General features: G+C 49.9%; 1 protein-coding gene across 7 annotated transcripts in view; it reads right to left on the bottom strand.

The window, feature by feature from the left end:
- Positions 1-14,888, bottom strand: part of lrp6 (low density lipoprotein receptor-related protein 6) — a 72,450-nt gene that overhangs the window by 16,462 nt on the left and 41,100 nt on the right. For 6 of the 7 annotated variants that reach the window (XM_080537868.1, XM_080537871.1, XM_080537869.1 and 3 more), the window contains 6 exons: positions 12,088-12,304; positions 10,641-10,930; positions 6,433-6,659; positions 4,998-5,182; positions 3,440-3,766; positions 1,266-1,468 (listed from right to left, as the gene is read on the bottom strand). In XM_080537868.1, the coding sequence (XP_080393994.1) occupies positions 1,266-1,468; positions 3,440-3,766; positions 4,998-5,182; positions 6,433-6,659; positions 10,641-10,930; positions 12,088-12,304 (1,449 nt within the window). The remainder of the gene's footprint in view (positions 1-1,265; positions 1,469-3,439; positions 3,767-4,997; positions 5,183-6,432; positions 6,660-10,640; positions 10,931-12,087; positions 12,305-14,888) is intronic. The other variant, XM_080537874.1, reaches the window with a different exon arrangement.

Below are 14,888 nucleotides of genomic sequence, written 5' to 3'. Positions count from 1 at the left end.
TTTGTGGATAATTGCTCTTTTTTAGTTGCCTTAGTGCCTACCTCATTTTATTTTGCAGCACTATTCAATACATTTAAAATGTATGTTTGATGCCAGAGATGAGTGAAGCAAAGCAAAACTTTTGTACTCTGTACAAGTATTTATTTTTGTTTTTGTATTCTTTTGGTTGCCTAGTGCCTAGCCTACCTCATTTTACTCAGCAGTTTGCACTCTCTACTACTCTTTACATTACATTACATGCAAGTGATGCCAGAAATAAATCTGCAAAGTTCATTAAAATATCTATTTTTGAGTGAACAATCATTTTAATTGTCTTTATTTTTAGTTAGCACATGCCTACAACAACAACTAACAACTTCAAGCTAAATTTAGAAGCTGAGTTAGAAGATGATAGTTAAATAAGAGCGATTGAGTAATTGTGCGATAAGCTGTAATTTATGATCCGATTAGTCGACTAATCGTTAAAATAATCGGTGACTAGTCGACTATGAAAATAATCGTTTGTGGCAGCCCTAATCTCAACCCGATCGAGCATGCATTTCACTTGCTGAAGACAAAACTAAAAGGCAGAAAGACCCACGAACAACTGAAGCCAGCTGCAGTAAAGGCCTGGCAAAGCATCACAAAGGAGGAAACCCAGCATTTGGTGATGGCCATGGGTTCCAGACCTCAGGCAGTGATTGACTGCAAAGGATTCTTGACAAAGTATTAAATACGAACATTTTATGTATGATTATGTTAATCTGTCCAATTACATTTGAGCCTCTGAAAATAGGGGACTGTGTATACAAATCGTTGTAATTCCTTAACGTCTCATACAATATTTTTGTTCAACCCCTTAATTAAAGCTGAAAGTCTGTACCTCGATTTGCATCTCGATTGTTTCATTTCACATCCATTGTGGTGGCATACAGAGCCAGAAAGTTGTGTCTCTGTCCAAATATTTCTGGACCTATGCTGGGTGGTGTGTGTGTGTGTGTGTGTGTGTGTGCCGGGTGTGTGTGTGTGTGCTGGGAGCGTGTGTGTGTGCACCGTGTGTGTGTGTGCGCGCTGGGAGCGTGTGTGTGGGTGCTGTGTGTGTGTGTGCTGGGAGCGTGTGTGCGCTGGGAGCGTGTGTGTGTCTCTGTGTGTGTGTGTGTGTGTGCCGTGTGCATGTGTGCGTGTGTGTGTGTGTGCTGGGAGCGTGTGCGTGTGTGTGTGTGTGTGTCTCTCTCTCTCTGTGTGTGTGTGGCGTGTGTGCCGTGTGTGTGTGGCGTGCATCTTACCTGGTTGCCGTCCTCCTGCGCCCGGCGGATGACGTTCTGCTTGGCGTCGATCCAGTACAGCTGCTTGTCCAGCGGGTCGTAGTCGATGGCCCGGACGTTCCTCAGGCTGTGGATGGGCAGGATGATGTCGGGGCTCTGTTGCTCGTCCATCACCATGCGGTTGATGGCCGTCTTCTGGCTGAACAGCAGGAAGGACGTGGGAGCTGAGAGAGGGAGAGGAGAGAGAGAGAGGAGAGAGAGAGAGAGAGGAGAGAGAGAGAGAGAGAGAGAGAGAGAGAGAGAGAGAGAGAGAGAGAGAGAGAGAGAGAGAGAGAGAGAGAGAGAGAGAGAGAGAGAGAGAGACACACACACACACACACACACACAGAGAGAGAGAGACAGATGAGAAAGATGGGGGGGTGAAAAAAAAACATGAATTGAGATTAGTTTCTTCAGTTCAGTTTCTTATTGAACAATAAAAGTTCAAAAGTTAAAGAGCCCAGAGCTCAGAGGACAAACACATGAAAGCGTTGTACACCACTCCTCCTCAACCTGGTCCTGGTCTGCAGCCGGGCCTGGTGGGTGGGCACGGCGGGGAGCCCACAGCAGGTCCACATGCAGCCAGAACCACGCAGTATTAATGCAACCCTGGTCTATTACCGGGTTTGCCCAACAATGGTCATCATTACCAGTTTAATGCACTCACGATGGGCTCCTTTTGTTTTTGCGAGTAAACACATTTTTACAACCCCAAGAGCGGCTGATCTGAGCCATGAACCCCGACGCCGTTTCCAAAACAGTTGTGTGTTGTGTACAGTTGTGCGTTGTGTACAGTTGTGTACAGTTGTGTGTTGCGTCGTGTACTGTGAGAACAGCACGCCAGGACGCAAATCAACAACAGGGAACGGCCATCAGATACTACTAGTATGTGCTAAGAACCGGTGGGCACACACACACACACACACACACACACACACACACACACACGGGCACACGGGCGCACACACACACACACACACACACACACACACACACACACACACACACACACGGTATCCAGTCGGCTAGCTGTAGTCCAGCTCTCCCTGAGGGAGCCTCTGGAACGATTATATATAAAAAAATAAAAGTGTTTTTTACTATGTAAGAACACAGAGACGCAGGGAGACCGGCCGGGCTTCAACTGGGCTTGGGTTCTACCCCGGGCGGCGCGGGCCAAGTTGGCAAACGCAGGAGCGAACCACAAGAGCTTTAAAAAGAAAATACCCCGCTGTTCACTCTCCTCTCCTCCTCTCAGGAACAACTGCTTTCAATATCCCAGAAGGCCTCTGGAGGAATGACTGATGGGCTGGCCTGCTGTGCCACCCGACAATCTTTTATATCATGGTGGAGGGCCTTCTGCCTCATAGCAGAACCCCCCCGCCCCCGTTGACGGTGGGATATCGGGCTCCAAGTGTGTGGTGAAATGTTGCTGTGTTCATGCGTTACGAGGAAGGGGAGACGGCATCGAGTTCGGGGAAGTGTAGATTTAGGACCTGCCGGTAACGCAGCAGGTTGCTGGTGTGGTAGAGGAAGAGGAAGAGAGAGGAGATGAGAGAGAGAGAGAGAGAGAGAGAGAGAGAGAGAGAGAGAGAGAGAGAGAGAGAGAGAGAGAGAGAGAGAGAGAGAGAGAGAGAGAGAGAGTGAGAGAGTGAGAGTGTGAGAGTGTGAGAGTGTGAGAGAGTTAGAGGGGGAGTGTGTGTCAGAGAGAGAGAGTGAGCGAGCGAGTTAAAGAGTGAGAGAGAGAGAGTGAGTGAGAGAGTAAGAGTGTGAGAGACTTAGAGAGGGAGTGTGTGTCAGAGAGAGAGAGTGAGTGAGTCACGACCCAGGTTTAAACCCATCCCATATGTACCACAAATGTTACGGTCTGCAGCTTATTCAATAACTTACAAGCTCTGTGTGTGTGTGTCCTCACCACTCTGTGTGTGTGTGTGTGTGTGTGTGTCTGTCTGTCTGTGTGTGTGTGTGTGTGTGTGTGTGTGTGTGCGTGTGTATGCCTGCCTGCCTGCCTGCGTATTCATGTGTGTGTGTGTGTGTGTGTGCGTGCGTGTCTGCCTGCCTGTGTGTGTATTCATGTGTGTGCGTGTGTGTCTGCCTGCCTGCCTGAGTGTGTGTGTGCGTGTGTATTCACGTGTGCGCGGCGCGCGTCCCAGTCTCACCGCTGCAGGTCTTGTTGTCGTAGTTGAGGGAGAAGTGGGCGGGGCATCCGCAGACGAAGCCGCTGACGGGCACGGCGAGGCACAGGTGGGAGCAGTGGCCGTTGGTGGAGGCGCAGGCGTTCCAGCCGCCCTGGCGGGACGAGTGGAACACCAGGATGTCCATGACGTAGTCCAGGTGGCCCTGGATCACCGTGCGGTTCTGCCCGCTGGTCTTGTTGGCCCGCTCGATGCTGCGCTGGCTCCAGTCGGTCCAGTAGATGTAGTCCTGGTACTGGGTCAGGCCGAACGGGTGGGGCAGGTCGTCGGCGATCACCTCGCGCTCCAGGCCTGGGGGGAAGGGGAGGGGGGGGGGGGGGTGGGAAACGCATACAGACACACACACAGAGACACACAGAGAGAGACACACACAGAGAGACAAATAGAGACACACACACACAGAGACAAACACACGGACAAACACACGGACACAGACACAGGGAGGGACACAGACAGACACACACGAAGAAGAGAAAGAACAATTAGTTTGAAAGAGACAGGGAGGGAGGGAGGAGAGCGAGAAAGTCGGGAAGGGAACCTTGCACAAACATCTGCCGGGCAAAGGCAGTTTCTCTTCCCGGTGCCAAGGTTGGGGCTATTTTCTCTCCACACAAAATTGGTACTGTTGCAAGAACTGTGCAACTGAGTGTGTTTAGCGTCCGCCTAATAGCAGTATCAGTAGTTGAGTATGGAATTTCGGGGCCTGGTTTAAATCCATCAGCCCCTTAGAAGTAAAACTTCAGGACAAAAAAACTTGGAAGAGCATTAAGAGCAAACCAGCTTTTGTTTCAGCTGAGCCTTTCACACCCCTTTTGAAGTCCCCCCCTCCCCCACCTCCCATCCCCCCTACCGTCTACCCAAACACAGCACAGAGGCAGGCATGACAAGCTAATTGGGAACATATTCCTACTTTTTGTCATCTGATATCAGCACAAAGCTCATATTAGCCATACACATAATGTAAATGGGAGATAAAAATAGGTCGGTCACATGGGCTCTGTTGGCCATCTGTTGAAAATAAAGTAAACCAAGAAGCCTCGGTGGGGACCCTGGTTCTTGGTTTTCCCGACTGGTTGAAAGTCAACGTCATTATTGTTATTATTGTTATTATTGTTAGCCTACATAAGCTGGAAATTGTTGCTCGGGGAAAGGTGTTAAATGGTGGCTGTATATACGGATAGTAGAGAATAGTGTCTATGTACTACTATAGAACCCATCTACGATGCTAAACCAGTAATATAGAACCCATCTACGATGCTAAACCAGTACTATAGAACCCATCTACGATGCTAAACCAGTACTATAGAACCCATCTACGATGCTAAACCAGTACTATAGAACCCATCTACGATGCTAAACCAGTACTATAGAACCCATCTACGATGCTAAACCAGTACTATAGAACCCATCTACGATGCTAAACCAGTAATATAGAACCCCTCTACGATGCTAAACCAGTAATATAGAACCCCTCTACGATGCTAAACCAGTGGGTAAGTGCTAAACCAAAGAGGTGAATCACCTAGCATGTTGGAGGACTCTATGAGTGTAGTGTCCAGGTCTGTCCAGTAGAGGCGCCGCTCGGCGTAGTCGATGGTGAGCCCGTTGGCCCGGCCCACGTTAGGCACCAGGGTGATGCGGCCCGTCCCGTCCATGGCCGCCCGGTCGATCTTGGGCTTGCCCCCCCACTCGGTCCAGTACATGAAGCTGCAGGAGGAGGAGGAGGAGAAGGAGAGGGGGGGGGGGGGGATTAAAACAGAACCACATTGTGAGAGAACTCTCTCTTTCTCTCTCCTGGGCTTGCTTCCTTCGCTCCCCCTCTCTCTTCAATCTTCACTGAAAGCTGCAAGGCCGCCATCCAACTGCCACGCTACTCGTTTTTTTTTTGTGTCCGAGCGTGCGTGCGTGTGTATGTGTGTGTGTATAAGTGTGTGTGTGCTTGTGTCACATTTTGGCTGACCTGGCAGTACACGCAGTGGTATTAGACAAACGTCTTACACCTCAAAACCACTGACACAGAGACAGTGAGTTGGAAAGGGAGCCTGGCGCAATCCAAACCAGAATTTGATACAGAATAACTGCCTCTATTAAAATAATGGCCACTGCTCGGTCTGAGACCAAAAAATGCCTAATGCTTCGCAGTTGTGCAACGCCGAGGCATTTATAACCATTAAAACTTGCATTTGAAAAGAACATTATGCTGATAAACGCTACTAATAAACCACACATTTCAGTAAACTTTTAATCAATCATACCAACAACAATAGGCCTGCTGCTACATAAAAATACCGTTCCAGAAATTTCAGAACAAAAAAACAAAATGGCTGCCAAGGCCGGGGGCCTAGTTTGAGGGTCAACGGAGAACATTGCTCATCGCCTCGAAAACAGGAAAAACATAACAGGACAGTCAAATTCAATTCTTCTCTACCACTGAGATATTAAAAAGGGGCATTCCCACTCACTATCACCGCCTCTGTTTTGTGTTTAACCTGTGTTGTTTACTGTCTGGAGAAGATATCCCTGATGTCAGAAGTGCAGTCACTACCCATCTTCCGTCGGAGACTGAAGACCCATCTCTTCAGGTTACACCTTAACTGCTCCTCCTGAGACATCTACTACCCCCCAGCACTGCGTCTCCTGAGACACCCTCTTTTCCCCTTTACTGTCCCCCCCAAGACTTCTACTGCCCCCCCCCCGTACTGTTTCTCTGTTTCTCCAGTGTCCAGTGTCTATCCAGTATTTCTTTTTGTTCCTTCTATCACAGAGACTGCCAATGGCCCCGGGCCTGAGCTAGATTACTCTTCCTGCTACGACCGGTGGATTGATAATTCACTTGCTTAGTCAAATGTATTAATTGTAAGTCGCTTCGGAATAAGGCGTCTGCTAAATGCCAAAAATGTAAATGTAAATGACGCGCTGTCTTGGCAACGTCTCTAACCGTTCCGGAACTCTCTTACCCTTCGGCCGGGTCCAGAGCCAGGGCGCGGGGGCTGTCCAGGTCCTTCCACACCAGGACCTGCCGGTGCTGCCCGTCCAGCTTGGCCACCTCGATGCGGTTGGTCCCCGTGTCGGCCCAGTACAGGTTCTTGCCCAGCCAGTCCACCGCCATGCCCTCTGGGTAGTCCAGTCCGAACTCCACCACGTGCTCCAGGGCACTGCCATTCATGAACGCCCGACTGATGGTCTGGAGGAAGAGGAGAAGAGGAGGCTGGTCAGTGGTCTGCTCCCATTGAACTAATAAGGTTTTTCGTTTTTTTTCAGCTAGGAAAGGCAAGTTTATTTATACAGCATATTTCATACAACAGGGGCAATTCAAAGTGCTTTACATACATTATTTAAAAATACAGCAAGAGGAGCATAGTAAGAAAATAAACATGACAATGAATAAAAGCAAATATAAGAAGTAAATAGATAAAACATTTAATAAGGCAATAGTTAATGGAAAAAAGACATTGATAGAAGTGTTTGTGTTTAATCATAACTGCTGCAAAACTTGAAGGCTTTTAGCTTAGAGCTGGGCAAACGATCAAAATTTCTTTTTCGATAATCGCAAGAATTAACGATCAATTATCGATTAATCGATAAGCTTTTTTTTCATAAAAAAAAAAAAAAAAAAAACCTAGGGCAGAAATAACAAGCATGTTTTCCTTGGGGGAAAAACGTTATTTGTGTTGCTATTGCACACATTCATTCATTCACATTCAAACTAGACACTACAGTCAGATAACAATCCTCTTAAACAAGGCAGTGAGGAGCCCCGCGGTGGCGTAGCGGTCTAAGCACTAGCCACTAGTGCAAGCTGCCCACCGGGGACTGGGATCGAATCCCAGTCTCGCCAGACCCGGATATGGCCGAGGCACACAGGCAGCGGCATATTGAGCGGCCGCTCCAGAGGGCGGTATAGGACTATTTCCGGACAAGGATCCGTCGCGCAACAGCGCCCCCGGGGTGCCGGAATGTGCCGGGGTGCTCGAGGAGCCAGTCAGCTAGTCTGCCTGGCGATCTCCTCTGGGGCTGCCGGCGGGGGTCGTGCGGCACGGGGTCGTGCGGCACGGGGTCGTGCGGCGGATCCTACGCAATAGGCAGGGGATAATTGGATGCTAGGTTGGGTTCAATTGGATACCAAATTGGGTGAAAAAGGGGATAAAATAAAATAAAAAATAAAAAATAAAAAACAAGGCAGTGAGGTAGCCTAAATTGTTTAACTTAAAAACACAAATATCGAAAATAAGTAACTCACCATAGGAGCAGTAAAAAAACAGTTACTCACAAATAGGAGGATGACTGAAAACGTTAGTGTCCTTAAGAGCGTCCAGCTTAACTTAAATTTAAACTCCAGCGAGAGACTGTAGGCGGCTGGCCTACTGGTTCTTGTTCAAAAAGATGATCATGTTAACATGTTCAGGGGTGAGAGACGAACGCAATCTGGTGACAGTTAGGCCAGCCGCAGAAAACACTCGCTCCGAGGGCACCGAGGTTGCGGGGATGCAGAGGTAGGTCCGCGCTAATTTGGCCAACCGAGGAAACCGTCTTTCGTTTAATTTCCACCAGTCAGTTGGGTCGCAGTTCAGGCCCGCAGAAGGCTCCCTCAGAAAGGTAACTAACGTACGGGAACTTGTTGCATCATGCCGTACTGCGTTGCGAAATTCAATGCGAAGGCAAATGCAAAGTTCATTTCTCACACATAACGTGGACAAACTAATTTCCATTATTATTATTATTTAAAAATAAAAATAAAAAATCGAGCAAAATATTTTGTGATCTACCAAGATCCTTATCGATAATCGTCGATCATTGATGCCCACCCCGAGCTTAGATTGAAATATTTTAAGGGTTTGGGCCTGTTTGATTTATTCAGGGAGTTTGTTCCAGGAGCATGCCGCAGCATGACTGAAAGCTGCTGCACTGTGTTTTGTTTTTAACTCTTGGAATGATTAGCTGATTAGTCTCAGCTGACCTTAGGGGCCTTGCGGGAATATAGCTACGAAATAAAAAGACGGCAAGGATCTCTTTGATCAAACGTAGCGCTGTTCACTAAAGACCGGTTTTGAAACAGATGATGAAGATGATGACGACGATGATAACAATAAACAACAACAACCCATACATTTATACATGTACAACAACAACCCTGCCATCTGCACCACTAAACCCTCAACGACAGGTAAACACAAACAGACTCCCTCCACCCATTTCCATAATGGCTCATCTAACACAACAAATTTATGGAGATATGTTCTACATCTCCCGCCACCAAATTGCTACATAAAGAGGAGGGTAGGATGGGGAGGGGGGGGGTTGAACAAACAACAACCGAAAAAAAAAGAAAAAAGGGAGAGAACCTCAGTGCCTTGGTAAGACTCAGAGCTCATTTAAACAGGCAGGCAGGCAGGCAGGCAGGCAGGCAGAGGCCGGGAAGGTAGAAAATGCTTTCTGAATTATTTACACCTGCTTAGACATATATCATCTCCCATGTTGCGCTGGAGCCCTGCTACCTCCCACCATCCCTTACTCCATTCCAGAACATTCTGTTCCTCCGCTGCCACAGCAGTGGAGCTGGAGCCTGTTCACATCACAACAGCTGATAATGAACTATTGTGCAGGAGGGGGGGGGAACGGTTCAGCATGTAGGGGAAAATCATTAGCCAGCTGAAACTGCGTGGTGTGTGTGTGTGTGTGTGTGTGTGTGTGTGGTTTAGCTCAGTAGCCGCGATACGGGGTCATGCTCATTTGGGACAGGCTCCTCTCCTGCTCCCCCTCACACACACACACACACACACACACACACACACACACACACACACCACACACACACACACACACACAGGGCTCCGTCCTAATACTGTCAAACGGCTTCCTTCCTTCCCTCAGCTCCTACCCTTCTCACCGACCCTGCTAGGAGAGGAGACCGGACCTTCACAGTCTATCGTAGCAAGCGGCCGTGATAGAGAAGAGGAGGAGAGAAAAGGAGGAGAGAAGAGGACCCTTTTGCGAGAAGGGCTTTACTCTTGTACACCAGCCCGGGGCTGTGTGTACTTGTGTATCTGTCATGTGTAGTACTGTCTGTTGTTGTCTGTGTTATACGGTGTTGGATGTATACATGTATACTGTACAGTGGTGTGAAAATGATTTTCCCCCTGGGGACAATAAATCTAATCTAATCTAAATCTAATCATTATCTCACCATATACTGTACATACATACAGCTATGGCGCTATAGAAACCCACGTGTCTCATTTACATCTCATTTACATACCTCATACATATACATCACCCCTCGCAGACTCCAACTCCTTACTTCCCAACATTTACCGCTCGTTTACCCCACTCATGCATAACCCCGACGGTCTGTTCATCCCAACACGTCTGAGAACACCATATCTGTCCTCCCGCCACTCCTCCGTGTTCCACTGCTCTGCCAACATATCTTCGGGGCGAAAACCCCCGAAACCCCCCAAAAAACACCAGCTAAAATTACCACCCCAGTCGGACAGAGCTGCGCCCTCCTCCCATCCCCACTCACTCCATCCACCGTGCAACCGGCTGCATCCCAAAAGAAATATAGAGGAAACTATAAATAGGATTCTTGAAAAATAATTATGTCCCTTAGCTATAACAACAGAAATGGCTTTCGGTCTGTGCCTCTGGAAAAAAAACTGGAAAAAAACGAGGGAGGAGGAGGAGGTGGGGAGAGGCAAAATATGGAGGGAGAGGGAGAGAGAGAGAGAGAGAGAGAGAGAGAAATTCAGAAATTCAGCCATCAATTATTTCCAAGCTGGCGTCTCACGGGAGCCCATTATTGAGCCATGCTGTGGGCGGCGAGCCAACCAGGAGGAGCTGAGGAGTATGCCCATACACACACACACACACACGCACACACACACACACACACACACACACACACACACACACACGTACACACCCACTCACTCACTCACTCACACACACACACACACACACACACACACACACACACGTACACACCCACTCACACGCACGCACGCACGCACGCACGCACGCACGCACGCACGCACGCACGCACGCACACACACACACACACACTCACTCACACACAATACACACGCACACGCACACGCACACGCACACTCTACACACACTCTACACACACTCCACACACACACACCCCCCCCCCCCTTCTCTCTACCTTCAGCGTAACGTCCGTCCAGTAGATGCGGTTGTCGGTGACGTCGAAGTCGAGCGCGGACGCCTCCTTGACCCCCGTCAGAGGGATGGCCACGTTGTTGTTGTTGGTCTCCAGGGAGATGCGGCGGATGTCCGTGTGGCGGGAGAACAGCAGGAAGGCCTCGGGGACGATGCAGGTGCTCATGTCCGCGATCAGCTCCAGGCCGATGGGGCAGGCGCACTGCACCCCCGCCGGCTTGTACAGGCACAGGTGGCTGCAGCCTCCGTTGTTCTCCGCACAGGGGTTCGTACCTTGTGGGGTAGGGGGGGGGGGGGGGGGGGGAGGAGGAAGAGGGAGGAGGAGGAGAGGGAGAGGGAGAGGGAGGAGGAGGAGGAGGAGAAGGAGAAGAAGGAGAAGGAGAAGAAGAAGAGAGAAAATAAATCATTCTGGCTCTCTTAATCAGCACCTCAGAGGCTAAAGAGCCTCTGTAGGGGGAGGGGGGGGGTTAGACCAGGCTGGACGCAGCCTGCACCAGCAGAGGTGAAGGGTTTAAATATTAATGCTCTGTTATTCCCCATTTCCCAGGCAGCCTTGGCCTTGTACTGTCGACAGAAATCAACCCTTCTTTCACCGACACATCACTCCGTTCCTCCATTAGAAATTCAGAGCCCATGCTGTGGGTCTGTCATGGACGGAGGAGAGGAGGGAATTCACCTCATACCGTTCACTCGTCACCTTTGAAAAACAGAACAATACTTTCTACTATTAGAAACTTGTGTGTGCGGTTTTGAATGTTAGATGTCCTCCATGTTTATTTTGTTTGTTTTTTGTTCCGTCTGTGTTACCATATTCCATCATGTTTTCTCTCTGTGTTTAAAGTCTGCGGCACCCAGGGCGCCCTAAACCGGTGTAGTTTGGTGCGTGTTGAAATAAATTGACTGACTATAAACTTCTATTTCATATTAGAGTATTGCCAGCCACAAATAACCCACAAATAGCCTTGTGGAAACATACGAAAACATGCCAACTTAGGCTTTTATCTGTGTTTTAACGTTGGTTTGTCTAGAACTGCTGTTATGTGCTGCTATTTTGGACAGGTGTCTCTTGGAAGAGATTTTACATCTCAATGGGACCAACCTGTTCACACAACGGTGGAAAGAAAAAATAAGAAAAAATAAGAACACATAATTGCATTTAATAATGAGCTCGATGTGGCCTGGGGTGGTCCAGTGGTCTAGCACCATGGTCTACAGTGCACACATAAGCCCATATCAGCATGGGTTCGAATCGGCATGCCATCTCTCCCTTCTTCTCCTTACTTTCCTGTCTGTCTTCACTATATCTATCCAATAAAATGAAAAATATGTGTGAGACTGCCCAACTCAGAAAAATAAATAAATTAATTAATTAATAATAACGAGCTAGACACAAACAAAAACATCCTTGCTCGTCTGTCCGTCTGGCTCACCGAAGGTCTGGTGGACGTACGTGGCCTTGAGGCCCATTAGGTCGGGCAGCTGGTCGATGATGAACTCTCGCTCCGCCGTGCGCTTGTGCACCCGCTCAATGCTGCGCCGCTGCCAGTCGGTCCAGTAGATGAAGTCGCCCAGGAGAGTGAAGCCGAAGATGTGAGGCAGCTTGTCCTCCACCAGGATCCTCCGCCCCGCCCCGTCCATGTTCATCACCTGAGGGAGGGGGGGAGGGAGGGAGGGGAAGGAGGAGAGAGAAAGAGGGGGGGGGAGGAGACGGGAGAAAGAGAGGGGAAGGAGACGAGAGAAAGAGGGGAAGGAGGTGAGAGAAAGAGGGGGAAAGGAGGAGAGAGAAAGAGGGGGAAAGGAGGAAAGAGAGAGGAAGGAGACGAGAGAAAGAGGGGGGAAGGAGGAGAGAGAAAGAGAGAGGAAGAAGGAGAGAGAAAGAGGGAGAGGGGAAGGAGGAGAGAAAGAGGGTGAGAATGTCTTTAGGGTTCTGTTGAGGCTGATATCTCATCTGAGGTAATCAATAGTTCCTCAGGGACAAGAAGCAAATATCAGCACAGTCGTATTAGTAACAGTTATAGTATACATGAACTAAATACCCTTTACATGTTCGTTTATTGACTTGCACCACAATGAGAATGATTCCATCAGTACCTGGTCTTGGTCAGTTGTCGGTAGGGCACCTTAACATAGGCAGGTAACCATAACAACCGGCAGGTAACCATAACAACCGGTATGGTTGTTACCACCACTGGGAAATGACTAAAGAGGACCACATCCGTCCTGCAAACCAATATTGAATTTCCCGAATCGGTTCAAAAGTGATGAATTAGGTTAAAGGGTTGGGTTGGGGTTAATGGAATGCAGGTGGATTCAGCTCCTAACAGGTTTGTGTCACCGGTTCCCACGGCACCGCGGTGCGTAAAAAGCCTAAACCACAAGCCCAGTGTGCAGCGCGTTCCCAGGGGCTCTCGGGTCTGCTCTTCAAAAGCCACGCCTTGTTTTTTATTTTTATAACTATAAGGCTGAGCCAATGGGCTGCTGGGAACTTCACGACGGTGACTCACACTTCCAAAAGTACGTGTGCGTAATTTAGAATAGGACGAAATCACCAAAAAAAAAAAAAAAAAAAAAGGAACTCCTCAACTGGAAGCGACAAAAACAGCCGAGCTCTCTCTGTTCGCTTGGTCGCCTGCCTGGGCTGTGTGGATGGTGATTGGATGGATGGAGGGAGGGAGGGAGGGAGGGAGGGAGGGAGGGAGGGGGGGTTGGGGCTGGGGCTGGTTGGTCGGATGTGGGTGTCAGTCAAGCGAGGTGACGTTTCCACACGGTGCCGTGGACGTGAACGGAGTGGGGAGAGAGGGGAGGGGAGAGAGGGGAAGGGAGAGAGGGGAGGGGGGAGAGGAGAGAAGGGGAGAGCGGAGGGGAGAGAGGGGAGCAGAAGGAGAGGGGAGAGGGAGGGGAGAGAGGAGAGTGGAGGGGAGCAGAGAGAGAGAGGAGAGGGGAGAGAGGAGAGTTGAGGGGAGCAGAGGGGAGGGGAAAGAGGAGAGCAGGGAGAGAGGGGAGGGAAGAGAGAGGGGAGCAGAGAGAGAGGGGAGAGCGGAGGGGAGAGGGAGAGGAGAGTGGAGGGGAGAGAGGAGAGTGGAGGGGAGAGAGGAGAGTGGAGGGGAGCAGAGAGAGAGGGGAGAGAGGGGAGCAGAGAGAGAGGGGAGAGAGAGGGGAGAGGGAGGGGAGAGAGGGGAGTGGAGGGGAGCAGAGAGAGAGAGGAGAGGGAGGGGAGAGTGGAGGGGAGAGAGGGGAGGGGAGAGAGGGGAGCAGACAGGGGAAAGCGGAGGGGAGAGAGGGGAGAGGGAGGGGAGAGTGGAGGGGAGAGAGAGGGGAGCAGAGAGAGAGTGGAGGGGAGAGAGAGGGGAGCGGGAGGGGAGAGTGGAGGGGAGAGAGGGGAGTGGAGAGAGGGGAGTGGAGGGGAGCAGAGAGAGAGGGGAGAGCGGAGGGGAGAGAGCGGAGGGGAGAGAGAGGGGAGAGAGGAGGGGAGAGCGGAGGGGAGAGCGGAGGGGAGAGAGAGGGGAGAGTGGAGGGGAGAGAGAGGGGAGCAGAGAGAGAGGGGAGAGCGGAGGGGAGAGAGGGGAGGGGGGAGAGAGAGGGGAGAGAGCGCCGAGAACCCAGGCGACCTGGCAGAACATCCCGGCTCTAATTAGAAGCAGCAGCCGGCGCAAACAAACAAGGGCGCATATGGCCGCCACATTCCCTCTGCTTCAGATGGGAGCCACTCTGACATCTCACTTCTTCTTCTCCAATGTGTGCGAAAAAGAGTTCTGTGCGTGTGTGTGTGTGTGTGTGTGCGCGAGTGTGTGTGCTTTTCCTTGTGTAGATGCAGCAAGTGCAAACACAGTTAACTGTCACCCCACTGATAGATGAGGACATTTCATTACTTTTTCTTTGGCCACTTCAGCTTCAGACACACAACCCATCTTGAGGGCCCAATTCTCTCTTTTCACTGTGTTCACACTACAACTTGGCTATAACGCACTACATTGTGGGGGCTTAAGACGTAGCCTAAATAAGACATAGGACCCAAGTATACAGTACTCCACCCCCCCCCCCCCCCCCCCCCCCCACCCCCCCAACCCCGACAGACGCGTGCGACATAAATCAGACAGACTTTATCAATTAAACCCCAAAAACAGACAGAAAGATATGTAGGGCTTCATCCAAGCTTTTCTCTGACCAAATGAAATCATTCCTAAACAGATGTTTTCCTGATGAACAAAAGGATGTGCGTTCATCTAGACTT

The sequence above is a fragment of the Nansenia antarctica genome, assembly GCF_963989245.1.
Source record: "Nansenia antarctica genome assembly, chromosome: 8".
NCBI lineage: Eukaryota > Metazoa > Chordata > Actinopteri > Argentiniformes > Microstomatidae > Nansenia > Nansenia antarctica.
The sequence above is the reverse complement of the archived record's forward strand: the minus strand, read 5'-3'. Positions and strand labels throughout refer to the sequence as shown.